The sequence below is a fragment of the Pseudonaja textilis genome, chromosome 6, assembly GCF_049901715.1.
Source record: "Pseudonaja textilis isolate UNSWEBS1 chromosome 6, rPseTex1.2, whole genome shotgun sequence".
In the NCBI taxonomy this organism is placed as follows: Eukaryota; Metazoa; Chordata; class Lepidosauria; order Squamata; family Elapidae; genus Pseudonaja; species Pseudonaja textilis.
This window is the reverse complement of record NC_141995.1, coordinates 62,194,013-62,221,789: the sequence shown is the minus strand read 5'-3', so window position 1 is coordinate 62,221,789 and position 27,777 is coordinate 62,194,013. Positions and strand designations below refer to the sequence as shown.

Here is a 27,777-nt window from a genome sequence, read left to right as displayed (position 1 = left end):
AACCATAACAACACAAGAGCAAACAATAGATACAAACTCAAGGTTAATCGCACCAAACTTGATTGCAGGAAATATGACTTCAGCAACAGAGTGGTCAATGTCTGGAATACTCTACTTCAGTGGCCCCCAACCTTTTTTGTGCCATGGCCCGGTACCGGAATCACAAAATGATCCGCGGCCCAGTACCGGCATCAGCACGCATGGCAAGGCGAGCCGAACGACCGGCCAGCCAGCCGTCCCCCGCTTCTCCCCGCCACCTTCAACTCCTCCTTTGTAACTTTGTCGATGGGCTTCGGGACGGCTTCGGGACAGTCGCTCGGCTCGCCTTGCCTTGGGTGCTGAAAGAATCCTCGCGCCTTCGTTTTGTTCGAAGCCGCCCCCCCCCTTCAATGAAACTAAGGCACGGGGATTCCTTCAGGACCCAAACGCCGCTTTCCAACCGGAAAAGCTCACCGGAAGCACTTTCTCATCAAAACAAGATGGCGGCGCCCAGCAAACCGGCGGCCCGGTAGAAAATGTTCCACGGACCGGTACCGGTCCGGGGCCCGGTGGTTGGGGACCCCTGCTCTACTTGACTCTGTGGTTTCTTCCCCAAACCCGAAAAACTTTAACCTTAGACCGTCTACTTTTGACCTCACCCCTTTCCTAAGAGGTCTGTAGGCGGCGTGCATACGCGCACCAATGTGCCTACCGTGTCTGTCCTCGTTTGTTTTTTATTTTTCTTATATGTGTCCATGTATCCATAACTATGTTTATACTTATACCGTCCCTGTCCTATTGTTTCTTTTATTTTTTTTATTTGTCTTATATGTATCCATGTATTCATAACTACGTACCTACTTATACCTATTATCTTGTAAGCGATTGACAAATCAAATCAATAAAAAGCGGAAGCACAAAAACATTTGTAAACCAACCGACACACTGTATGTATATATCTGGAAGATGGCTTGACGTTTTTTATGTTGTGTTTGTCTACGTTGGTCTTAAAAAATAATAAAACCTTTTAATTTTTTTTAAAGAAAGAGTGCTAAATTGAAGCTAAATGCCATGCCTGTACATGAATACGAATATAGTCCTGAAACGCCTGTTGCCACGTAAGTCCGCGACTCGGGAAGAAGGACCAGGAGGGCACTTTTAAGTCGGCATCTCTCCTGAAAAAAGGGCTGACTGTCGGCGTGTGGAGCTCCCTCCCGCCCGGATCCTCCTTCCTCGGGCGAGAATCAGCGCTGCACAAAACCTCCACTCGGCTTTTACAGAACGGCCGAAACGGGGGAGGGGGAGCGGGGGGGGGGAGGGAGAGTGGGGCAGATGCGGGAGAGCGCCGGAGGGCAGTGAGGGGCATCCGGATGGTTGCCAGTTCGAATCCAGGCAGACCCGCCGCGGGCAGCGGAGGGGGGGTCATTCGCCGGCTCCGCCCTTTGTTGCCCCCCTTGGGGGAGCCGCCGCGGGTCCAAGGCTGGAAGGGCGCCCCGGTCGAGGTTGGGAACCGCCTCCCGCGGAGGGGGACGCAAGGGCGGGCCGGGATCCCAGCCCCTTCTCCCTCCGGGCGCCCCCCATCACAGCCCCGCCGCCGCCCCGACCGCCGCTCCTTCTCCGCCCGTCCGCCGCGCCAGCGCGAGTTGACTATATATGGTCAAAGCCGGGGAGGAAGCGAGCGCTGGGCGAGCCGCGCTTCCTGCTTTGCGCAGCCGGGAGTTGACGTCGCTCCCCGCCCGCCGGAGGAGCTGGAAGAGAGAGAGAGACGAGGCCGGCTGAGCCCCGCCGCTGCCTTCGCCTTCGCCTTGGCCCGGGACCCCGAAGCCCCCGAAGCCGCCGCCGCCGCCGCCGCCGCGCGTGGCAGCCACCATGCCCTACCAGCTGAGTGAGTCGGGCGCGGGCGGGCGGGGGGGGCTGCCCGGCAGGCCGCGGGGGGAGGTCGGGGTGGCGGCGGTGGGGACGTGGAGTCTGGCTCCCTCCGGGACCGGCGGGGCGAGGAGGCGGAGGACCGAGAGCGGCGTCCCCGTCGCGCCCCCCCCCAGGCTCTCCCCGCGCTGCTGCTGCTGCTTCTCCCTTCGACAGAACGAGATGGCGGACCGATCTTCTTGGGAGGGGCCCGGAGAGCCGAGGGGAGAGATGGCGGGCGGGTGGGGTGGGGTCCCGGGCTGGCCGGAGCCGCTTTGGCCGTTTCTCGGCTGAGCCGGGGCCCACCGGTTGCCTTGGGGGCTAACGCCGCGCCTCCCCGGGGCTGACGCCGCGCCTGTCCCGCTTCTCTCCTCCCTCGCAGAGACGGTGTTCGCCAGCCTCCCGCAGGTCGAGCGGGGCGTCTCCAAAATCATCGGCGGAGACCCGAAAGGGAACCACTTCTTATACACCAATGGGAAATCCGTCGTCATCCGAAACATCGATGTAACGTATATTCTAGTTTTTGTCTTGTAAAAGCTCCCGTGTGCGTGTAAAGCCGCCTGATCGGTGCTTTCTGTGGGGCTGAGGGCCGGGAAGGTCTGGGGAGAAGCCGCTGGAGCGGATGCAAAGTCCGAAGGGCTAAGAATATCCCAGGTTGCCTGCAGGGCGTGAAATCCAGAGTTGGGAATGGTGGAGGGCAGCTGTTTTAAAATAGCTCGAAAATCCCCAAAAACAAAGCCCAGTTCAAGGGCTATAATTACTGTGAGATATAGTTAGGTTGGGTGTGTGCACAGTTAATAAAAGATCCAGAGTAAGTGCCTTGAATTGCAAGCACAAGCCCTCCCTCCACAAGCCCCTCTTGTTCCCCCCATCCAGGTCACTTTAAAGTGGATTTTATTCCTTCTTCCTCCTACTCATGTGGAAGCCAGGGAAAAGAGGGTGTGTCTTAATGACTAACAGAGAAGGGCTGCGATTGTACTTGCATAAAGTCCAAAGCAATGGATCAGAATAATTTTTAAATTATACATAACCTTAATTTATATATAAACATGCAAAGCACTAGATACTTGAATAAAACACCAATTAAACAATTAAATATTAAGACCTTTCATGTTGTATTTTCCTTAATATTGATGTAACCAACGGGGCAGAACTCCTGTATTAGTGTCGTGAGTTATGAGATTGCATGTTCGGATTGTATAAAATTATTTATTTTACCAAAAGGGAAAAGAGAGCTCGTGTAGGAGCATCCTTCAAGGGCCAGGTCCTCTGGCAAGCAGACGCCCTGGCTATGCTATCTTGGACTCAGAAAGGAAGGAAACGGGAAAGGAAGAAATTGGCCCAGCCAATAAACAAACAAACAAACATAAATTATCCTTTTTTCATGATCTGATGCAAGTGGGATTGGAATTGCTGTCATAAACTGCAATATCGTGCCGTTGTGCTGCTTAGCAACGGCAGTTCTGACATTCCTGATCACATGACTGTAGGGATGCTGCGATGGCTGGAACTTTGAGGACCAGTCATAAGTTCAGCCCTAATGCAAATTTGAATGGTTGCTGAACAAGTAAGCTTTAAGCAAGGACCATCCATATAAGTCCCCAAATTCTCAGCCAAATCCAACCCATCTAGATTGCATTGGATAGATTTATCCTATAATACATTTGCTTGTTTTCTTGGCTGTCCGTAGTATTTCAACTTTCTCCATCTTCAACGTTCAAAAGCGTCAATTCTCTTTCTTTCCCTCTTCTGTATTTTCATTGTTAATCTAAAGCTGCTTGCAATACCGTACCTGTTGTCATTAGTTTGGTCTTTACTTTAAATCTTAGTCACAAGTTTTCACCGTGTTCCTTAACTTTGAGCTTGCAAATGTAGATTTTTTTTCAGCTATCAGAGTAGTGTCATCAGCTTCATTCAGGTTCTTGGTGTTCTTGGTCCAGTTTTAAAACCACATTTGGTGGCCATGACCAACTTGACCTGGCCTGCGATGTTGAGGGGTACCTATGACGGGCTAGACAAGACTGGGAGGGGTGATCCAGAGTGAGTGCCGAAGCCTGCGGGAGGAGGTCAGCTAAGCATCGGGGCTTGCACACAGCTAGGGGTGTCAAACAGTGCTGAGGTGCAGTGGCGGGGGGGGGGGGCAGCTGAACTGCCCATTCAGTTTTAGGCTGGAGTCCAGGTGCAGAGGCAACGGCAGTGGGGAGCGGTCAAAATGGGAAGCTCCTGCCTATTGCCTGCGGCAGCTTCCCATTTTCAGCCACCTTTCCCGTTGCAGTTTCTGCAATATTGTTCGACACCCCCTCAGGCACCCTCCTCAGCTGCGCCCAAGCATTGGTGCCCCGCAGTTTGTGCAGTATTGTAGTGCAAGATCACAGGAGATTAGTAGTGTGAGATCTTGCTCTACTGATCTCGCACTACTGGAGTTTAGGTCTCTGTTCTTTGTGAACTGAGATCTTGTACAAGATCTGGCCAAAGAGTGCAAGATGATGAGGTTTGAGGGCAGTTGAAATAGCCTTTCACGAATCTTCCCATCGACTTGAAAATGCCTTTTTGCACCATTCCAGTCTCAGTCCGAAGAGGGTTTACAAGCCAATGGGAGGCTTGAAGCAAGGCGATTTCACCGCCCCAAAGTTTGGTCGGCTTGCAAATGCTCTTTGCGCCAAGACTGTGCAAAAGACAGTGCAAAAGGCGTTTGCAAGCCGATGGGAGACTTGAAGCAAGGGATTTTATCAGAGTATATTCATGAACTGGAATAGAGTTTAGTAACAAAGTCAGCCAATGAATAGGCATGGCAACAGACCAGCCAATGGGAGCTGAGTTGGAAAGTGAAACTGGAAGCAGCCTGGGTGTGGCTCTAGTCGCCGCTCAGAACTTTGAAGCTGCTGCTTGTGTTTTGGTTGTGTTACATTGGAAGAATCTACTATTGGTACTGTACATTTTTCTCATTATGTATATAAAGAAGTTCATGAATCCTGCTGAATCAGTCATCGGTGTGTGCTTTCTGCATTTGAATTTCTGCTGGAAAATCTAACAGATTTTGCCTGCCCCAAAGTGCCCCAAATCTTCCTCCGCGTTCAGGAAAGGACTAGGGCAGGGGGAGAGAGACTGGCAGTGCTGCCGCCGGCTGTGACTTTCCCATGCGGGGGCAGGGTGGTCCCTTTGAAAGGGCTGTGAGAGGCCAGGCTGACGAGCAGGACATGGAGGTGCTGGTGCAGGCGCGGTGCTGATCTATAACTTGGTGCGGCCATTCGGGCTGGAACATGGTAAGTCTTAGATCTGAACCCAGCAAGAGACCACCCCGCCACAGGAGACGGCGAGCGCGTGCATCCTGGATGAAAGGGGGCGGGGCAGCAGGGCAGCCTCTTGAGTCAGATCTAAGGCTGACCACCTTCAGACCCAGATGGCCACCACCAGGTTGTAGAATAGATCAGAGCCCGCATGCCCCACTCATTGGCCCGAGAGGCTTCACTTTCACCGGGACCCAACCTTCCCCGGTTGGAAAGCCAAGGCTGGGCTTTTCTGCTGCAAACCCTGACTCAGGCGAAGGAAGCGAGGGGCGCTCTCTGCACGTGCCCAGAGGCTACCTCATTAGACCCCCCCTCCCAGGCAGTCTCTCTCCCGATCTACCCACCCAAGCGCCAGGCCAGGGCACAGCCCCTTCAGCTCATCCCAAACTCATATTGCACCCTCCAGATGTGATTTCTCGCTGCCTCACCCACGGACGCCCCTGGCTAAGCCCCGTCCGCAGGTGCCACCTTAAGAGTGGGGCGAGGCTGTACCCCCAGATTGGGAAACCCAGACCAGTTTTGCCGGTGGAACTCTAGCGGGTTCAAAGGACATGGGAGCCCACGGGTGCCGGGGGGGAGCACAAACTTTCCAACAGGGGGGCGGGGGCTGTCCTAGTGAAAGGGAAGCGCTGCCTGTCTCTCCCTTTCTCAGCCTGGCCTCGTAGCCTGTGAGGCTTCCCTTTCACTGGGATCACCCCAGCCCCCCCCTCCCCCCGTATTGGAAAGCCAGACCCCAGGGACACCAGGCCCTGCACGCTTGCTGCCTAGTGTGTGCGAGGCTAGGAGGCGGGGGTGGCTCCCTGCCAGCTCCCGTCCCGCTGATCTAAGGTTGACCGCTTTCTGCCCCTGGTGGCCGCTTCCAGGTTGTAGATCAGCGCCAGGTTCGTTTTGGCCCCTGGGGCCATGTAATCTCCGTATTTTCAACTTTGTCATCCCTGTTTCCAACCGCATCTTGCTTTCACGTTCTGTCAGTTGTAGATGTAATTTGATTATAAAACTCACCAGCCTCATCTTCTATAGCCTAAGCAATCGAGGCATAAACTCAGATAATCATTATAATAAAAGGTTATCTGCAAAGTTGAATTGATACTAATCAGTCATTGACTGTATAGTATTCAGGTACTGTCCTTGCACATCTTAGGTTATGAAAGGTTCCATTTTCATATAAAACAGGATCACCTTCTCTCTGCAAGCATCCAGTTCCAGTCCTCCCTGGGTTGTCTGTTTCATCTTTCACTTGTGTTGAGCATGTTCATTCGACAGTCCCACTGTAATCTTGTCTTTGCAGCTTTTTCCATCCAAGAAATTGGATGGCCTCATTGGAAACTAGGTGACCTGAATTTAACCTAGCCATAAACATAAATATCACCCGTATTCCAAAAGGTCTTCGCATCTTTTCAGTAGCATACTATTCAGTGCCCTCTATTTTGAGACATTCATCATTCAGCACTATATTCAGTGATTCAGTGATTTTATCTTGCCTTTCCATGTGGTTTTCTTGGTTAAATTTAGCAATATTTTACTATTGCCTTCTCCTACGCACTATTGAAGCTTTGCCATTATTGCTCAAGTGATCGAATGGGCAGTACACATGTGGGTACTGCCCGTTAGAGGTACCTGCTTGGTGGCCACACTGGGATTCTATACTCTGGGCATGCATCCCTGCCTTCGTCATTCCCAAGAGCGCCCTATCACATCAGTAAGGCAGTAGCCACATTTGGGCTTATTTTGATATATAGTGTGCAAAGTCAGATAGATCTCCGTATGCTAAATACAGAAATGTTCAGATTGCATTTTGTCTCAGGATGTAATTTAAGACAAAATGTAATCTGAAAATTTGCTAAAATCTAAATTTCAATAAGGAAAAGTACTTCTCTTTTGGCTTTTAATGCTCTGTGCAAACTGACAATTTATGTTTAGAAATAGTTTTATTAGAATGGTAGGATTACTTTGAAGATATCTTAATTCAGTAAATCACATCTATTTTATGTTACTTATTTATCTTATTTAATGGATTACAGAACTGCTCAACTCATACATTGGTGTATAATTAAAAAAAATAAATATGAAATATAAAATGGTGACCAAAAAGAATAGTTATATAACCATTATGGGACTCTATTCAGCTTCCTTCCTTTGGAAAGTTATATTTTGAAATTCTATTTTTCTTACAGAACCCAGCAATTGCTGACATCTATACTGAACATGCCCATCAAGTTGTGGTGGCCAAGTATGCACCGAGTGGCTTCTATATTGCATCTGGAGGTAGAGTGTAAAAGTGTAAATATGCATTTCTTGGTAATCCAGTGCAGGTTCATGTTAACTTACGCCCATCACAAAGCGTGTTTCTCTGCTTCCTTATGGTTTTCTATGACCTTCAGTGTTGCACACTTAGCAACAGCAAATTGTTTACGGCGGTACCTTCTGGTCCAGTGACAGACCCAGATTGGATCCTGCAATGAAAGAATCATTCAAAAGATTCACACGGCAGCCCAAGAAAATAATATTGATACAGGATTATATCAGTAACAGCAAATTAAAACAGCCCTGGCAGTTCATGTTCAGCATATGTTATAATTTATAAAGCTATCTTGAATACTCTTTTTGAGCAGAAAGACTTCATAAGCATAAATAAAAGCAAAACCAATGTTTGTTCAATGTAGTCATATGAGTACTTTAGAGCTGGTATGTCTTAAATTTTGTAAGTTAGAATCTGATAGAGTAGTTTAATCTTGCTTGACAAATTATTTTTCTATGTGTTTGTGCTTTGACAGATGTCTCTGGAAAGCTTAGAATTTGGGACACCACACAGAAAGAACATTTATTAAAATATGAGTATCAGCCATTTGCAGGAAAGATAAAAGATATTGCATGGACTGAAGATAGTAAGAGAATTGCTGTTGTCGGAGAAGGAAGGGAAAAGTGAGTACGCCCAAATTCTATTAAATCCCTTATTTTCTTTATTCTTGGCTCTTTGGGGTTTTTAGTTTCCGGATGAAATCTACTTGTTTAAGACCTGAATCTTTCTTAAGAATGCATCTCCTTGGACCCCATAAGCAAAACACTCTCTTTTGATGGCATTAATGACAAAAATTTGTTGTATTAAATCCTCACTATCGTGGGATTCATCCTGTTGGAATTCAAAATATAAAAACTTAACCCTGTTTAAAATGAGGTGGGATAACACAGGAAAATGGTTGGTGCAAGAATTATTTCTTAGATCACTAAATTCTAGCTTTTGTTTTTAAATTTCCACATCCAAAGCTGAAGTGGCGTTTTAAAGAATTCTAAATTCGAAGAAATCTCCCATGTACAACATAATCTATTCCTTTGTTGTTGTATGTACATTTATCTTTTCACTGTAGTTCAGCATCAACCATTTTTATCTTACTATGATTATAAAGCTCTTACATGTCAAAAGGTGGAGAAAATCTAGGAAAAAGGAGAACTAATTTCAGCTTTGCTATAATGAGTTCTGTTGCCTTTATGTCCGGAAATATTGGCACCATATTTTCTTCTCTAGTTTTGAATGCTGTCAACATCTTTTTTTCTTTATATGGCGCTTCTGCTATGAAATATTGTCTATTTTTCCTTCCAGCTTCCTTATATAAATACATAGGATATTTCTTTTCAGGAATTATGTATTTGTAAATAAAGCAGTAATTTAAGACGTTATTATGTCAATAAGTAACTCATGCTTTGCTTTGCTGGTATTTACCAAGCAAAGAAGGTTTATTTAAAATTATTATTTGCTTATAGATAAAATTCTTTTTTGTGTGTGTTCTTGAAGTGTAGAATTAATCTTCAGCAGTTGTTACAAAAAAAATCAGTTAGTATTGCAGCCTATTTTTGTTCATCTTTGAGAACCTTTTTTTCTTTTATTCTTAAATTACACTAAATAACATGATAAAAACATTAAGTGGGAAGAAAAAAATGAAGAGAAACAAATAGAAACTTATTTTTTTAGCCTTTGATTCCATTATTTTTTTTTAAATGATCCAATAAGGAGTAATGTTGAAGTTGCATGAGCATAACCAGTTACTTTAAGGTGTATTAAAAAGAATTAAGTCTTTGTTTTGCATAAATAGATTTGGAGCAGTCTTCTTGTGGGATACTGGTTCTTCCGTGGGCGAGCTTGCGGGTCACAACAAAATAATCAATACAGTGGACATTAAACAGACGAGGCCTTATCGCTTAGCAACTGGCAGCGATGACAACTGTGCTGCTTTCTTTGAAGGACCACCATTCAAGTTCAAGTTCACCATTAGTGTGAGTTTATTTTCTTTCCTAAGCAGAGTCTAGCTTTGGGGTCAGAATCGCCTCTCACCCCCCTGTGGTAGCTGAAAGCAGTTTCCACATCTTGAGAAATAGGCAACTTTACTTATGGAGGATTGTTGTAAAGCAGGAGTGTCAAACTCACACCGTCATGGCGGTGTCACGGGACGTATTGGGACTTTTTCTCCCTTCACTAAACTGGGTGTGTGCGTGTGGCCAGAACATGGTGCATCCGGCCCATGGGCCAGGAATCTGACAGCCCTGTTGTAGAGGTTCTGCAGTATGTCAATGAGGTATTGCTTCTGGAGACCTGAAAGCTCCTTTGTACAAACAAGATGAAAAGCATTTGTAGGAAATACGTTAAAAGTCTCGGAGAAGCCTGTATAGATAGGGACCCATGTGTGTTGATTTTTCCACATGTGGAAATCTACACTGGTGTTAAGGATCGAGAAAGCCATATATGCTTTCTCTACTCTTAACACCTCTATCCGTACACTCTATCCTGAACACTCTTACAATGACCTTCTCTGAATGCCTGTCCAGAAGGTTCGGGGAAGTATGTAGTAACTCTTGACAATGAGATAATTCTGCCCATCTCTTTGCTCCCTCTCTTGGTTCATTGAAGCTAAACTGCATAGATATTCCCTTGCTCGCGCATAGGTATATCTTTTTGACTTCTTTATGTTGTATTAGTACGGTTACTAGCGTGCGGTTCATGTATAAAGGAGAATCAAGATTGCAGCTCCATGTCCACGCCGTCATTTCGTAAAAGTTTCTTGATAGCATCATGCATGAAACCGACATAACAGGCTATCTAGATTGGGTTGTACTAGAAATCAGTGGTTCTCAACCTTCCCAATGCCGCGACCCTTTAATACAGTTCCTCATGTTGTGGTGACCCCCACCATAAAATTATTTTCGTTGCTACTTCATCACTGTAATTTTGCTACTGTTATGAATCGTAATGTAAATATCTGATATGCAGGATGTATTTTCATTGTTACAAATTGAACATAATTAAAGCATATGGATAAGAAACAAACAATATCTATTTGTTACACAAACTTTCGAATCTCACTTGTTTGTAATTTTATGTATTCTTTCTAGTTTCGTTACCATTCATATAACAAAGTACCTGCTATTTTATTATGAGAAACTGAGCAGAATGTTAAAAAAAATGTGTGTTTAAAAATATTTACTTAAATCCTCTATGAAAATTATTGAAATTGTGTTTATTTTTATTTAGTTTACTTAGGATGTTCTACTTGAATAATATTTACTATCACTCTTTCAGAATTATTTCTGAAAGCAAATACATTTGTAAGATTATGTATATTTGCTTGGTTATCACAACCACATGTTATTAGCATGATAATTGTTATCACTGATCTGTATTAAATAAAAGTTTATCTGTGGTTGTCAGATTACCTTTTGCTAAAGATTTAACAACTATTTGTAATAAGTAGAGACTTTTAAAGTATATTCCACAGAAAAGGGAACTATGAGAAGCCCCACTCGCCTCCTTCATCCCTTGGGGGGATTCTGCCTTTCGGGCGTCCCGCCGGTGGCACTGAGCGAGATCTCCCCACACCCACAGCCGCCCTTCCCAGGCTGCTCTCAGGAAGTGCCTCTGGGCCCCCAGGAGGATCCGCGCGGCCGGCGGGGCTTGCAGACACCATGCGCCAGCCTGCTGCGAGGCTCCACCTGCAATCCAGCCTGGATGGGTGCCGGCCTCAGAGAAGGTTAGGCGACCCCTGTGAAAGGGGTTGCGACCCACAGGTTGAGAACCGCTGTACTAGATGAAGCTGCCTGATTCCCATGTTTTGTATAAGCACAAAGCATATCTCAAGCACATGCAATAGTTTAATATAACCAGCATTTGCATAGTTTTGAACTTAGACCTTTTCAACATTCTCAAGGTATTCCTATTTCACTATTTCCCATGCTTAGGAAATAAGGTAGATTAACATGCAAGTTTCAGACCTTGCCATCTTTGAAGGGGGCTCCTGACTTTATTGCAGTTAAAAATGGGTACTATGCTTTGTCTGGAAACCAGCTGGCCACAAACTAGCCTTCTGTTTCAGCCTGTGAAGTACTAAATAAGATTTAACACAGACTGCTTGTATCTCCACCAATATGTGCCTGGTACACAGAGATAATCATACTCTGTACTTTTATTAAATATGAATTTCCTCAGAAAACATAGTTTGTATATTCCTATCCTCTTTTAATGATCTCTTAGTGTCCCTCCTGTGAATTGCCAGTAATAATTCTCAGCAGTTTGATGGACAAGACTGAAATATCAGATACCTTGTGCATCTGGAAGATGCTGTTTTTATGAGCTTCGGAAGCAGGATACTGTGCTGTACATTTATTTATTAGACATATTGGCTGCCCATCTCACCTAGTATAATGTTCATACTGTCTATTTCTTGTTCTTTAGGACCACAGCCGCTTTGTTAACTGTGTGAGGTTCTCTCCTGATGGAAATAGATTTGCTACAGCCAGTGCAGATGGGCAGGTAAATATATATATATATATTAAAATGCAAGGGATGCTTTGAATGGAACAGGTGTCAGTAGTCCCTAATAAGTTATTGGACCTATTTTCAAGAGCATATGACTCACCTTGGTCTGGGTTCTAATTCACATGCATTAAAATCGAACATTTAATATTTGCAGGTGGATATACCTGAGGCCTCTTGTATAGTTTCCTTGTACAGTAGTTTCCTTCTAGGTATTCAGCACCAACAAAAGAAGCAGAGTTTTAGAAGCATTTCACGTGGGAACAGAACCGTCCCCATTAATATATTTGCCTGAATTTACAGGAGAGCAGTTATTCTCTCTGAAGTACTTGGGTTGAGAATCAGACTGCTAGGGGATGGATGGCCATAAACGTTCTAGTAGTAGAGAAAATGAGAACAGTGGACAGAAGGGGAAAAAAATAATACCAAGAAAGATGGATGCCTTGTACCGATGGTGAAAAGAATAGCGTTAAGGAGAGATCGAGAAAGAAGAAGTACAGGTAGTCTTCGGTTTACCACAGTTTGTTTAGTGACTGTTAAGAACTACAGTAGCACTGAAAAATGTGGCTTATGACAGTTTTTCACAGTTACAACTTTTGCAACATCCCCATGATCATGTGATCAAAATTCAGATGATGGGTAACTTGCTTGTATTGATAACTTGCTGCGTCCTACGGTCACGTGATCATCTTTTGCAATCTTCTGACAAGCGAAGTCAGGTGCACTTAACCGTGTTGCTAACTTACCAACTGCAGTGATTCACTTAACAACAGTGGCAAGAAAGGTCATAAAATGGGGCATAACTCACTTAACAGATGTCTCAGCAATAGAAATTTTTGGCTCAGTGGTCATGGATTATCTACAGACAAAAGCCTCCTGCCACCCTTGAGTGCATCATCTTGGGACTCAGTTCTCAACCAAAGTTTACATCTAGTAGCGGTGTCGCTATTTGGAGAAGGTCTTCCTCATGCAGACCTACTTTCCATATGTGCTTTGGGAGGTGCTCTGTGTCCCTCTGAGATAATCAAGCGATAACTAGTAACCGCTATTGATGGTACAGTGGTTGAAATCAGACTTTTTAGAAGCGGCAGTCAGAGTCGGATGCCTACGGTTCCAGTGCTGACCCATTTCTAATGCCTACTGCTTCTCCAAGTAGAAATATGGCGGTGACCACATGAAAAAGAAATATATGTAGCTGAAGTAAAGGGATTCTTTTTGTTTTTAGCAAGGCCTGCACGCTTCTTAGCTCTTGTGTTACAAAGAAATAAGTTTTTTTTTACTCACTGATTTGAGCCGCAGTGGTGCAGTGGTTAGAATGCAGTATTTCAGGCTACTTCTGCTGACTGCTGGCTGCCTGCAATTTGGTAGTTCAAATCCCACCAGGCTCAAGGTTGACTCAGCCTTCCATCCCTCCGAGGTTGGTAAAATGACGACCCAGATTGTTGGGGTCAATGTGCTGACTCTGTAAATGCTTAAAGAGGACTGTGAAGCACCGTGAAACAGTATATAAGAGCGCTATTGCTATTGCCATACTAAAAATGTTTTTTTTTCTTGAAATATTAGTGTTTTACTTTAATGCAATTCATAAATGAACTCTTCCAAGATAGTTGTCTCTTTTTAAACTTCTGAACAGATCATTATTTATGATGGCAAAACTGGAGAAAAAATTGATGGTCTTGGTGGAAACAAAGCGCATGATGGAGGTATTTATGCAGTAAGTATATTCCAATTACGCTCTATGGATTTATATCAGTTTAAATGACTTATTAAGCTGCAGAACTAGTACTGATACTTTGTAATGGCTAAAACAGCATCATAATAGTATGGTTGGGCAGCTATACCAGAATTCAATATATCCCATGTTAGGCACAGACAAATAAGTTTCTGGATCCACCAAGCTCAGAACTGTCCCAAGATTACATTATTTGAGGGATCAAGCCTGAGCTGTGTTAAGGATGATGATTCTGTTAGAACAGTATTGTATGGAAGTGCCTGGATTTTAGAGGAAAGCTGAAGAAAATCCAGTCCAGGACATGCAGATAGATGGTGCTCGACTTACGACCATGGTTGAGACTGCGCGAAAGGTGTCACGGTTCAGAGAGGATTCATGGGGGTGTGGCATGAGTTGGAGAGGATAGGTGGAGGTAAACAGAGATGCGAGGGAGGCTCTAAAACATACAGGAAGAGTGTTTGGGGGGTAAGTAAGTTAAGTAAGAAATTATCCCTGAAACAATCACCCAACAAGTCATAGGTTGTCTCCTGCCCCCCCTCCTCCCACAAGGAATTTGTCTCCGGTACATAAGTTCTCAGTGTACATACAAGCAATAAGTGATCAATTATTATAGACATCTAAAAATACAATCATCATAAAAGAAGAGACAACACTTAATGATAATCATAGGATTCTAAATAAGCAATCAATACAAATCACACTAGGATACTAAATAAATAATATAAATCATAAGATACAAGCAACAAGGTTACAATTAAAAGAAGAGAAGGAGATAGGTAATAGGAAAGATGAGAAGAATAATAGAATATAGCCTTACTGAGAGTTTGACAGTGTTGTGGGAATTATTTGTTTAGTAGATTGATGGTGTAGGGGGAAAAACTGGCTTTGTGTCTAGTTGTTCTGGTGAGCCATGCCCTGTAGCAGTGGTGTCAAACTCAATTTCATTGAGGGCCACACCAGTGTGTTGTGTTTGGCCTTGGAGGGCCGGGGATGTGCGCGTGTGGCCAGGGTGGGCGTGACAGCACTCCTGCCTCCTGCAGCACTCTGCCAGCCCAAATGGAGCACGGGGGTTAATTACAAAATGTGAGCTTTGCTTTGTGACATCCAGATCCAGCGAGCAAGGGGTGTGAGCTGCACAGAAAGTACACTTTTGTTTAGTTATGAAGATATATCCCCAAGTCACATATAGACTAAATGTAGACTGACTTTTAGCTACACACCTTTCCAGCAAACAGCAAATTTTGAAGCTCCAGGTAAAGAGGATTCATTTTAGGATGAGCAACCACAGTTTACATATTGGAGGTTCCTAAAAGAATGCTGGCAAACTGTATTTTAAAGAACATTTTTTAAAAATATTTTTTTCTTATTTTTTACAAACATATCATTGTGTGAACAGTGTGGCACTAGAGTGACTTACATTTTGGAATAAATATGACAATATTCTTGATATTTAATACAGTTGACAATCTTAATATTGATACACAGATTTTGTTAAATTGTAATCTTTCATTATTTGATTATTCACCATTTCAATATCTTATTTTTGTGTCAATCTCCATATTCTGAATTTCTCTCTCTTAACTACAAATAAAATATTAATCATACTTGTGGTGTTTAACAGACTTACATAATTCTAATAAAAATTCACCAATTTATATTGGGTTACAATCTTCCATTAGTTATCCCCTTTCTGATTTTTAACTATGCCACTATTATATTTAAAAAATATCCCCTTTCTAATCACATTTTACAACTTATTTATTACAAGTAAAATTGTATTCATCGTATTCATTTGTATTCATTGTATTCATTTGACAAGTTATATAATTCTAATAATAGTACAGTTTTATTGTTATGGTATTTCATTATTATCTTATTTCAGTGTTATTTTTGTTATTTTTACATCAACCAAATTCTAGATGTCATTCCTTTTCCTTCAAGTAAAATGTTAATATTCATATTTATTACAATATTATATAAATTGGTTAATCATACACATGTTTATGTTAGATTGTATTTTTCAGTTATTTAATTATTCCATATAACATGTTCAATATTACTCTCATTGAAATTCTAAATTCCCTTGTTATTAATTCACCTTATAATATAAAAATTCTATTCCCTTAATTCCCCTTTCTCTAATTCCTAGCCATTTTTTGTTATCCCATCATCTCGCTCGCAATAAAGCTTGGATTATTTGTTTCTTACCTTGCCTCCCATATTCCTCTCTTGGATCTTTAAATGCTACCATTTTTTGGCCCATCCTCTGAGACATTTCTCCCTTCTCTACCCAGTTAAATTGTCTCATTTTCAACTTACTCTACTTTTACCCCTGTCTCTCTCCCAAAGGAAGCTCCCTGCAATTCCAGTTCCTTTTTAACTTCACTTAAAATATTCTCCCCTTGGTTTATATCGTCAGTCGTTATTGATTTTATTTTTATCTCCATCTTATTTATTTTATTTGTTGTTTTGTCTGTTGCATTTTTCCAACTGCTCTTTCAGTCAACTCCTCCTCTTCCTGGACATCCTGTTTTCTCTTTATCATTTGTGTCCTAATTTCCAAGTCTACATCCATGCTCTTCTGTATTTTATTCAAGATCTCTTCACATCTTCTTGTCAAAGTAATTCTTCATATCCTGTATTTCTAACGCGATTTCTTCCCAAATTCCACTCATATTTGTTTTGTTTCTTTTTTTTCTTTTTGTCCAATAATCCAACAATCCTTTATTCAAACCGAAGTCCCTTCTCAAACAAAGAGCTCAATGTCAGTGTCCAGGAATCTTGGTTAAGTTAGTCAATCTGTTCTTCTAGATAATGCAGAAAAATAAAATCAGTCTATATTAAAACTTTCAGGGGTCTTTTTAATGGTAGTTTTCCTTATTCTCCCCTTTGAGTCTTCCAAAACCAGGCCTTTATTAGAGTTTTGGGAATATGTTGTGCCTTCCTTTGCCAGCAGGTGGCAGTCTTGCATCAGTTTTCACTTTATCTTTCTAATTTCTTATTCGATTTTACTCATTTTCTCCAAAATGCAAATGTAATATCAACTTTTTATATAGGTGGTTCCAGCAATTTACAATGCCTAGCCACAGCCAACGTTTGTCCAATTAAAAAGTCCAGTTTTCTGTATTTTTAGCACATTTTCTTTTTTCCTCCTTTTCCTTCCATTTTAAAAATATAGAAATTTTACTCACTGTGCTGAGATGCTGCCACTTTAAAGATAGTTCTGAGTCATTCTTTTTCTGAATCTTCTTTTTCTCGGGTTGCACTTTAAATATAAAGGATTCTTCTCACCCAGTTCCAAACACTGTTCACTGGCTCCGCTCCAGCACTTTTCTTAGGTTGAAGCTGCCTCCAATTTGGCTGCCTCTTCCTGGCGTGGCACAGAGGGCAAAGAAAGCCCTGGGTAGTGCGTTCTCCCCTGGAACCTCACAGGACACCCCTCTTTTGCTTCACCGCCCCTCCAAGGCATTTTTTGCCTTTTCCGGAGCCCACAAGCAAGAAGAAGCCAGTGCAATGGAGAGCTCCATTCCCTTGTGACTGGTATCTCCACAACCTCACTTCCGGTTCCGTATTCCAGTTTATATGTTGGAGGTTCCTAAAAGAATGCTGGCAAACTCTGTATTTTAAAGAACATTTGAAGAAGGGGTGCAGAATAGCCCTTCTCTGCCTGAGGCTGTAAAGACTCAGCACGAATCAAAACACTTTTTGCGAAGCAACTGATCAACACTGACAGGGTAAGCCGCTAGTACATGAAAATAAGACTGGGCACAGGCTCCTCAGGGGCCTCTTCATCACTGCTGCCAGCCTCCACAATCTCCAAAGGCAGCATTCCACTCCCTGATGGTCCTGGCCCCATCCCTGCATCACACGCAGGCCCCTCATCTGAATCCTCGCTCTCTGAGACCTCAGCCATCCGCACCTGCTACTGGCGAACCACAACAAATGCCTTGCTGAAGTCTAGTTTCCAAGTGATGAAATTCCTTTAAAAAAGAAATGAGCGAAGTCTATCTTCCAAAACAATTTTCTTTTATTTAGGTAAACATCAAATTGGCAAAGTCTATTGTAATTCCGGATCTGACACAAACCAGAATTACACCACATAATATTGGGAATTAGAAATAGCCCCCAAAAGTCACATTCCCCAATAGGAATAAATTAACGTTGCCTGGTGTCATCAATCTCCACCTCCAGGTGTTGGCAGAGACAGCTTCTGTTCCCACAGGAAAGAAAGTCACCTAGCCAAAACAATCCACACTATCTAACCACTCCTCCCACCTTAGAAATGTGGTGAGGCCGGAAACCCTCCCCTTCCCCCCCCCCCGGTTACCAGCAAAGAGAAAGAAAGAAAAGGAATAAATGATTAGAATATAGGGTTAAATAACATGGCTGTTAGGGATACAACCTAGCAGAATCTGCATGGCAGGCAAAATATGTGAGATAAACGTTTTTGTAGCTTACACTCAGTAAAACAGATACACTGTGCTAGTTAAATAGTTTATTCCAGTAAGATTTTTTAGCATAGTCAAACAGTCCATATATCATACACTAGTTCAGTCCGTCCGGGGATTATTCAGTTGCAAATTCCAGTGTCGAAAAAGAGGTCAGTAAACTTACAAATATCAGTCCAGTAATATATCTCCTCGCAGTAGAGATATGAAGAAGTCAAACCTCCTTTCTTCCTTCAGAGTTCAGCAACTCAGCAGTAGGGAAACACGCAGTTAGCAAAACATCAATTCATCAAACCAGCAATCATCAGGAATCGTCAGGTTCTCTTGCTCCCTCTTATGGCGGTTTCACACCACACCCAAAATTACATGCTTTGCAGTTTAAAGTGACACACACTTAAACTTACTATCATAGTTTATATATATTATTTTACCCAAACTACATTAGGTAACCTTGTTATTCCTAACATTCTCCCCTTTTGGGTAATATAATAATATATATATCTATTTACAACCTTAACCCATAGTCATCACAACTTTCTTTGTGTTTCACTGCACCTTGGGCTTTTGTAAATTGATCAGCAATATTTTGTACAGTCATACAATATTCCAGTCTAATTAAACCATTTTTTACAGATTGCCTTACATTCAGATATCTAAGATCTGTATGTTTTCTCATTTATTTTATTTCACTTATTTTATTCACAAACATTTCACTAAATTACACTAATTATTTTATCCCTCATTTTAATCATACATTGTTTCCAATTTTCTAAAGTTATTTCTATTACTAATATAACAATACAATCTTATGTACCTTTACAGAATCCCTTTTTCAGTTAGATTTTCACCCATTATCTCTAAATAGGTCCTATTTCTCTATATCTTGCTCCGGTCCTTTGTAACTTTGATGATTTGGCTTTTACAACAAATCTGTTGATACAGTTTTAATGACTCTACGGACTTGCAGCCATTGTTAGAACATTATCAGACACTCTTAATTCTTCAGTACATGTTTGATATATTCCAGCAGTGTCTTCTTAAAAATATTCTTAGGCTTTTGATCTAAAGTGGTTGTGAGTTTAATTTCTGCGATGGATTCCATCAAACGGGCAAGTATCCCAGGCGCCTTTGGAGCAATAAGCATCTGGTGCATAATTGAGGTGTTTTTCCAGAATTTAAATTTACTTTTGTTTGATACGACCCTCAAGAAAGGAATCATTTATTTCTTAAATAGTTTCTTTTTCCTGTTGGTAAATTATTTTCTGTTCTTTTAACAGATTAGTTGGAGTCCCGATGGCCATCACCTTCTTTCTGCTTCTGGGGACAAAACGGCTAAGATCTGGGATGTTGGTGCTCAGAGCGTGGTGACTACGTTTAAAATGGGATCAGATGTTCTGGATCAGCAATTGGGCTGTTTGTGGCAAAAAGATCATTTATTGACATTATCTCTTTCTGGCTATATCAACTATCTGGATAAGAACAATCCTAATAAGCCTCTTCGCATCATAAAGGTTTGTGGAATAATTAAGGCAATGAATTCTAGTTTTCAACCTCTGGTTAGCAATAATAATCATGACTGAAAAATAATTCAACCAAAGGCTGGTTTGAATCACAGTGATTATATTATTCTGTTGACTATTATTGAGTTAGTTTAAGCACAGTGGTTTTAATAAAAGTAAATCAACTCTACATTTTAGGTGAATATTGTTTATACCATTATGGGAAATGCAATTTAAAAAAATTGTATTGGAGCATGTTGATATCTCTAGAGCAGGGGTCTTAAAGAACCATTTGGACCAGTTTCCAACAGAAAAGAAAACACCGGGAGCCACAAAGTCCTTTTAACATCTAAAGAGAAGAAAGCACTGCATATATCATTTTTTACCTTTATGCTATGTATAAAAAAATAGTTTCTGTATTAGTCTCTCTTTCTCTCTTTCTCTCTGTCTTTGTCTCTCTCTTTTTGTCTCTGTCTTTCTGTCTCTTTTTGTGTGTCTCTTTGCCTCTTTTTCTGTCTTTCTGTCTCTTTCTCTCTGTCTCTCTCTCTGTCTGTCTGTCTGTCTCTCTCTCTCTCTGTGTCTTTTTTTTTTCTCTCTTTCTCTGATTCTGATTCTCTGGCACCTCATCTCTAGCTGAGTCTCACTGCCCAACAAACTGAAGCAGGAAATAGCGGGCAGCTGCTTCCGGCCCTTATTGGTGCTGGATGTGCCTTGGTTGCTCAGGGAGATGCATAACCTGCTCTCTGCCCCAAGGCACTGGCCCGACCCACACCACAGCCGAAGCTGCTATTGTTGCCAGGGATGAGTGGGACAGGGTTGCATTGCGGCTCTGTGTTGTAATGGACTCTACTCCCCCCTTTGTGAAGCATGGTAAATTTCACTGTGAAGTGCGCCCAGCACCAACAAGGACCAGAAGAAGCATCTGTGAGATCCAGCAAGAGATGAGAGATGCTGGAGAATCAGCCTGGCTGCTTCTCTCCACCACTGCTTCCCGGACGTGGCTTAGAACTCCACCTTCCCTAGAGCAGATGACTCAAATGTGTTTTACACATTTGAGAGAAAACTACCGCCACCCATCTCCACAGTCCCCATGTCAGACACACCAACAACAGCCAAGCCTCCTACAACCTACTCCATCGCATTGGGCCCACCACCTGGTGATTAGAGATAATGAGGTGCAAGGACTATTTCACAGACAAATTGTCTATTTCACAAACAAAAGCCAGGAAAAGCACCAGGCCCAGACAACATAACTCCTTCTTGCTTAAAAGCTCGTGCTGACCAACTGGCCCCCGTCTTCACCCGCAACTTTAATAAATCACTAGAGATGTGCTATGTTCCTTCTTGCTTCAAATGCTCTACTGTCATCCCAGTGCTGAAGAGACCTTTCATCAAGGAACTGAATGACTTCAGACCGGTTGCTCTGACATCTGTAGTTATGAAGACCTTTGCAAGGCTAGTGCTGGCCCACCTGAAAACCATCATGGATCTGCTGTTAGATTCCTTGCAGTTTGCCTCCCAAGAAAATAGATCAACAGATGATGCTGTTAATATGATTCTACACTACATCCTACAACTTCTTGAATCTCCAAAGACCTATGCAAGGGTCCTCTTTGTAGGCTTCAGCTCAGCATTTAATACTATCATTCCAGATATTCTTCTAATTAAACTAAATCAGCTAGCTGTACCTGAACACACTTGTAAGTGGATCATAAGCTTCCTAACAGACAGGAAGCAGCAGGTGAAGCTAGACAAAATCACATTAGATACCTGTACGATTAGCACAGGAGCCCCCTAGGGCTGTGTGCTCTCTCCACTTCTCTATATACCAATGACTGCATCTCAAAAGCTCCCTCTGTTAAAGTACTGAAGTTTGCAGTTGATACAACAGTGATTGGTCTCATTTGAGACAGCGATGAGGTTGAACTAGTCTTGTGGTGCAACCAGAACAATCTTGAACTAAATACACTCAAAACTGTACAAATGGTGGTAGATTATCCCCAGATTATGCCCCAGATTATCCAGAACCCAACTAATAATAGTGGTCACAATCCTGATTTGGTGTTCTTGTTGGAGCAGTGTCTATGTGACCTGGAATTGGTGGATCTGTCCTTGGGGTCCCCTTGTCATGGTGGCAATGAGTTTCTCAAAAGCTGCACCACCATCCCGCAGGGAGGCAGGACCTAATAGATTGGTCCACCCCTGTCGACTAATGAACCCAGATAGCTTCCAGAAGGAGCTGGGGATCTATTATGTAGTCCAGCTGAGCTATTAGTCGCTGTTTGAAATAGGAAATTCCAAACAATGACTAAGAGCTTGGCTGGACTGCATAATAGTGGCTGAGGCTCGGGATAGGATTGCACCCTTGCGACACCTCCTCACCCATAGACCTCTCTGAATCCCATAGTATACAGAGGAACTGAGAGGGATGAAACGCATGAAGAGAGGTCTAGAGTGCTGCTAGCGGAAGACAGGAGATGAACTTGATCGAACACTGGTAAGAGCTGCTACAGCCTACCTTGTGGCGATTCGTGCGGTGAAGTGTAAATACTTCTTCACGCTAACTGCATCTGCAGATAATCGCCCAGCAACCCTCTTTAAGGTGAGCCGTCTCCTCCTGGGGAAGGAGGAAATTGAGGTCCACCTGAAGGGGCACGCTGAGGAACTTGTGGATTTTCTGGAAGAGAAAATCGCTTTACTTTGTTCCGAGGTAGATGCCGGCATGTTTGCTGGTCTGGTAGAAGCTCCTGAGGAAGGTTCTTGCCCTGTTATCAGGGAACGGTTTGACCCTGTTTATCCTGAGGAAGTGGACAGGATCCTAGGGAGTATGTGCACAAGCACCTGTGTTTTAGACCCATATCCCTCCTGGCTTGTGAAAGCTTCCCAGGAGGTGACAGGCGGGTGGACTCTGGTGGTGATTAATGCTTCTCTACAGGAGGGGATGATGCTCCAGCACTTTAAGGAGGCTGTCGTCCACCCTCTTCTTAAAAAGCCATTGCTGGATTCCACCCGGTTGGATAATTTCCGACCTGTCTCCAATCTTCCCTTTTTTAGGGAAGGTTGTTGAGAAGCTGGTCGCGCAGCAGCTCCAGAGGTTTCTGGATGAAACTGATTATCTTGATCCCTACTAGTCAGGATTCAGGCCTGGATTTGGGACAAAAACGGCATTGGTCACACTTTTGGATGATCTCTGGCGGGAGCAGGATGCGGATAGTGCATCCATTCTTGCTCGACTTGCCCTCTCAGCGGCTTTTGATACCATTGACCATGGGATTCTCCTGGGATGGCTTTGGGGGGTGGGAGTGGGAGGCCTTGGGCTGTCCCGGTTCACTTCCTTCCTCTGCGGCCGCTTTCAGTCAGTGTTGATAGGAGGGGAGAGATCCAGCCCTCGTCCACTGCTTTACGGGGTTCCACAGAGCTCGGTACTCTCTCCGCTCCTGTTGAAGCTGCTGGGGTGAGATCATCCATCACCATGGACTGAGCTCAGCTGTATGTTTCGGCCCATGGTGAGTTAAGTGAGTTAAGATATGGAAGTGAGAATTTATTATGAGAATATTAATTGATAATTAGTGATGTATAAAATTATGAGAAACAGAATGGAAAGATTAATATCAGTTTCTATAATTTTGACTAGATTAATATTGTTGCAATATATAGATGATTTATAAGGTGATTGAGAAAAGAATACCATGCGGAATCTGACATAAAATATATGTATATCTGATATTTAGTAGATAGGAAAATATTGTTATTAACGTAGAATGAAGGTGGTAAGGTCGAATTGACAACTAAAGGGGACAATTTCTAGAAATTAATAGAACAAGGATTGATAAAATTTCAAATGTGACAGATAAAAGTAATACGTGCAATGAATATAGAAATGAAATAAGAATCTTAGATAATATTGTAAAGTAAGATATGAGAATATCCCAAGAAAAATGAAATAAGTTAAAATAAGAATTGAAATTGGATAAAATAAGTTTAATGAATTTAATATTAATAATTAATAATGTGATGTGAAATTGAATAAGAAAGATGAATATGTAACTATGGTCACGTTTGTACTGAAATGTAAAAACCTGGTACCCACACTGCTTGCCAAAAGAGAGTGTTTTTTTTAAATTAAAAATAAAAGAAGGAATTGAATAATGAAATTATCATGTATATTTAAATAATATGGTGATTGGCATTAGAAGAATGTATTGGAGTATTAAATAATTAAATAAAGGTTATAATTTACAAATATGTGTATTAACATTAGAGATATGATTAATGTTATTTTTGTTTGCACCAAAATGTATGGCGCTTAGGTGCCACACTGTTTATGTATATGTAGAATAAAATAAAAAACTTGCCAAAAAAGAAGATAGTAAGATAAGTGATAATCCTACAGGTATACTTCATGGGTAAATATCTGTAAACACAAGACAGCATTATGGGGATTATGTGTTCAGCAGATTGAATGAAGGCACGAAGGTTGCTGTGTCTGCTTGTTTTGGCATGCAATTCCCTATAGCATTGCCAAGGAAAGGAGTTGAAACAGTTTATATTCAGGATGTGACAGGTCTTTTCGATATCATAATCCTCATGATCATAATTGAAAGTGTTTTGATCTGAAATGTCTGAAAGGGGGATTTTTCATAAGAAGTGTAGGCTGTTGAGGGAATCCTGTAAACCTTTTAATGTTTGAGAAGGTTACAATGGCAAAACAGTCTTTGGTATATATTAACATATAGTTACCTTATTTTTTCAGTTGTCACTTTCAAGTGAAAGAAAGTTGGGCAGACAGTTTTTCCGATAGTCTATAAACTTCACTTTGGCTGTCACTAAAGTATCTGAAGCTTGGTAGTTTTGTTGGGAATCTGGGAACTATTCCTGCTCCATTCAATCTAAACCTCTAGTTTTTGATGTGAAGAAGTTTAAGTAAATTGTTTTGTTTTTAAAAAAATATAAATGCGGCTTTTGTAGTAATTATATCTATTCCTTGCAGGGTCACAGTAAATCAATACAGTGTCTTACAGTGCATAAAAATGGAGGGAAATCCTATATATACTCTGGAAGCCACGATGGACATATTAATATCCTTTAAACGATTAACAGTTTTCGTGCTAATCTGAGGTGGCTAAATAGCTATTTTTTCATTATTATTTTTCTGTCATCTCTGCTGCCCCTGAAATATTATTAACAAACAGGATATACTAGAGCTGTTCATGCTGATTTCAATTGCTGAATAAAAATCTTAAAGTTGTCTAATCCTTTTTTGAGATTGCCACATTCAGTATAATTGGAAATTATTCTATTTGAGTTGAATAAAAGTTAGCATAGAATCTCCTCCATGCAGCATTTCTAGCGTCTCTAATTTCAAGTGACTTTCTCTTCCAAGATCCAAATATATTTTCATCAACACCGTAACAACCATCATCGTATTTCTTTGTAAGTTTATTTTATTTTAATTGTTTGTTTGTCAAACATGTACAAGATAACAAGTATGAACATAAACATGAACAAAGGAAGTAAATACAGATAAATGGGGACAATAAGACAGGGACGGTAGGCATGCTGGAGCGCTTTAAGAACCTCTTAAGAATGAGGTGAGATCCATGGTAGACAGTTTGAGGTTGAAGCTGTGAGGGGTTGAGGCTGTAACAACGGAGTTGGGTAGGGTGTTCCAGGCGTTGATCACTCGGTTGCTGAAGTCGTGTTTTCTGCAATTGAATTTGGAGCGGTTTACCTTGAGTTTTTATCAGTTGTTTACCCGTGTATTGTGATTGAAGCTAAAGAAGATGTTGACAGGCAAGATGTTATAGCAGACAATTTTATGAACTATGCTTAGTTTGGACCGCAAGGCGGCACAGTTCCAGATTGTCCAAGCCCAAAATTTCAAGCCTGGAGGCATAGGGAATTCTATTGTGAGTAGAGGAATGAAGTACTCTTCTTGAGAAATACCTCTGAACCCGCTCAATCATGTTAATGTCTGATATGCAGTGTGGGTTCCAGGCGGACAAGCTGTATTCTAGAATTGGTCTGGCAAAGGTTTTGCATGTCCTAGTTAGCAATTCAATGTTACCGGAGAAGAAGCTTTGCAAAATAAGGTTAATAACTCTTAATGCCTTTTTGGCAATGCTGTTACAGTGAGCTCTGGGGCTTAGATCATTTGAGATGAATACTCCTTGGTCCTTGACAGAGTGAGGATTATCTACTACGAGATCATTTCTGCCCAACTTGTATTTGGTGTTCTGATTTTTATTGCCAATGTGAAGGACAGAGCATTTATTAGTCGAAATTTGGAGTTGCCAATTATGCGACCATACTGACATATAGTTAAGGTCACTTTGTAGGGCAGCAGCATTGTCAGTGGTGTTAAATAATTTTATGTCATTGGTGAAGAGGAGGCAGCTGCTTTTAATATTATCGCACAGGTTGTTGATGTAAAGCAGAAAAGGTGTGGGTCCTAAAACGCTGCCTTGGGGGACACCATTGTTAACTGGTGCCGGATTTGATAGGACCCTCCCTATTTTGACTTATTTGTTGCCTGTTTGACAGAATGTGGCTATCCACTTGTGCAGGGATCCGGAGATGCCGTAAGAACTTAGTTTCAACAGGAGTTTGTCATGTACCATTGAATCAAAGGCTTTGCAGAAGTCTATGTAAATTGCATCTATTGCTTTACTCTGGTCAAGATGCGTGGTCCAAATATTTCTACAGTGTAGGAGTTGCACATTACAGGGCAAATTTTTCCTGAAACCAAACTGATTGTTAGAAAGCAGGTTGTTTGTTTCTAAGTGAGGGTGATGGATTGGTTAATAATTGATTCCATGACTTTACAGGTGACGCAACACAGTGAGATTGGTCTTTAATTTTCTACTAGACTAAGGTCTCCCTTTTTAAAAATAGGTGTGACTGTGGCTAATGACCATAAGTCTTGCAAGGAGCTGGTTCTGAAAGATACCTCATAGATGGTGCGTAGAGGTTCGGCTACGGCAGTGGCAAGCTTTTTCAAGAAGTAGGCACATAATCCATCCGGGCCAATAGTTAAATATGACTTTAGGTTATGTAGTGCCATTTCAATGTTATCTACTGTAAAATCAATATACAGTAAATTGTTGCAATTTGTTATGGTACGACTAGGAAATGGAGGGCAGCAGCCATTGCTGTCAGCAAAGACTGAGCTGAAAAACATATTGAAGAGGTTGGCCTTATCAGCTTCATCGTTACAGTCCTCCCTGTTAGGCCCTTTTAGGGGTGGGATAGATTTCAAGGCTTTTAAGTTTGGCATTTACGAAATTATAGAACGCTCGAGTGGATTTCGAGTTTAACAACTCTTCCGCCTGTTTGCAATGGTAATTGGTGCCTTTATCTGGCGACATAAGGCTTTGTAGCGGTTCTTAAAGTTAGCTACGGAGCCAGTTTTGTTTTCTCGCCAAAGAGATTGGGGGGGGGATTGTAACTTATTGTTATGGGTAATTTTTTGGGGGGGGGGTTGTCAATAGACTTCAAGAAAAAAAGTTATAATGGTCTTCTGCAGTATTACAACCTGTGAACAAATGGTGCCAATCAAGAGATGCGAGGGCAGTAGCTATGAGATCACAGTTGGCTTTTTAAAAATTATAATTTGGAGTCACATCATTATAAGACCCTCTTTGCAAGGATAAAGTAATTTGAATTAATGAAAGGCTTATAGTCCTTCTTACCAAAAAATGCCTGACTTGACACGCTGCATTAGGGTTTACAGTGCTGATATCAGCATTGATTTCTTAAAACTTTGGGAGAAAAATCATCATTTAGTTTAGGTGTTCATTGTTGATTATCTAAATGTATGTGGCAGAACTTTTGATATAGCTTGTTACATGGATTAGGTTTTGGATTTTCTTTTCCTCATCCTGAAGAGAATTTCCTTAAAAAATTTTTTGCACATTATTGGGATTCTGAAACAGGAGAAAATGATGGATTTGGTGGAAAAGGACATACAAACTTAGTTTCCCGAATGGCTGTGGATGACTTTGAGCAGTTGGTCAGCTGTAGTATGGATGATACTGTGCGTTATACCAGTCTTAACACAAAGGAATACAGGTATTTATATTTCATCATAATTTTTTTCATCATCCTATTAATATATTTATTTCAGTTT

The 27,777-nt window shown here is 41.9% G+C and overlaps 1 protein-coding gene across 1 annotated transcript in view; it reads left to right on the top strand.

Moving 5' to 3' along the window:
- Positions 1-1,358: 1,358 nt before the first annotated feature.
- WDR1 (WD repeat domain 1) overlaps positions 1,359-27,777 on the top strand; it is a 34,279-nt gene continuing 7,860 nt past the window's right edge. Inside the window, exons 1-10 of the mRNA XM_087936701.1 lie at positions 1,359-1,864; positions 2,267-2,388; positions 7,346-7,436; positions 7,946-8,093; positions 9,260-9,440; positions 11,890-11,967; positions 13,604-13,684; positions 19,428-19,661; positions 24,640-24,729; positions 27,565-27,719. Coding sequence (XP_087792827.1) covers positions 1,849-1,864; positions 2,267-2,388; positions 7,346-7,436; positions 7,946-8,093; positions 9,260-9,440; positions 11,890-11,967; positions 13,604-13,684; positions 19,428-19,661; positions 24,640-24,729; positions 27,565-27,719 — 1,196 coding nt within the window. The 5' untranslated portion in view covers positions 1,359-1,848. The remainder of the gene's footprint in view (positions 1,865-2,266; positions 2,389-7,345; positions 7,437-7,945; positions 8,094-9,259; positions 9,441-11,889; positions 11,968-13,603; positions 13,685-19,427; positions 19,662-24,639; positions 24,730-27,564; positions 27,720-27,777) is intronic.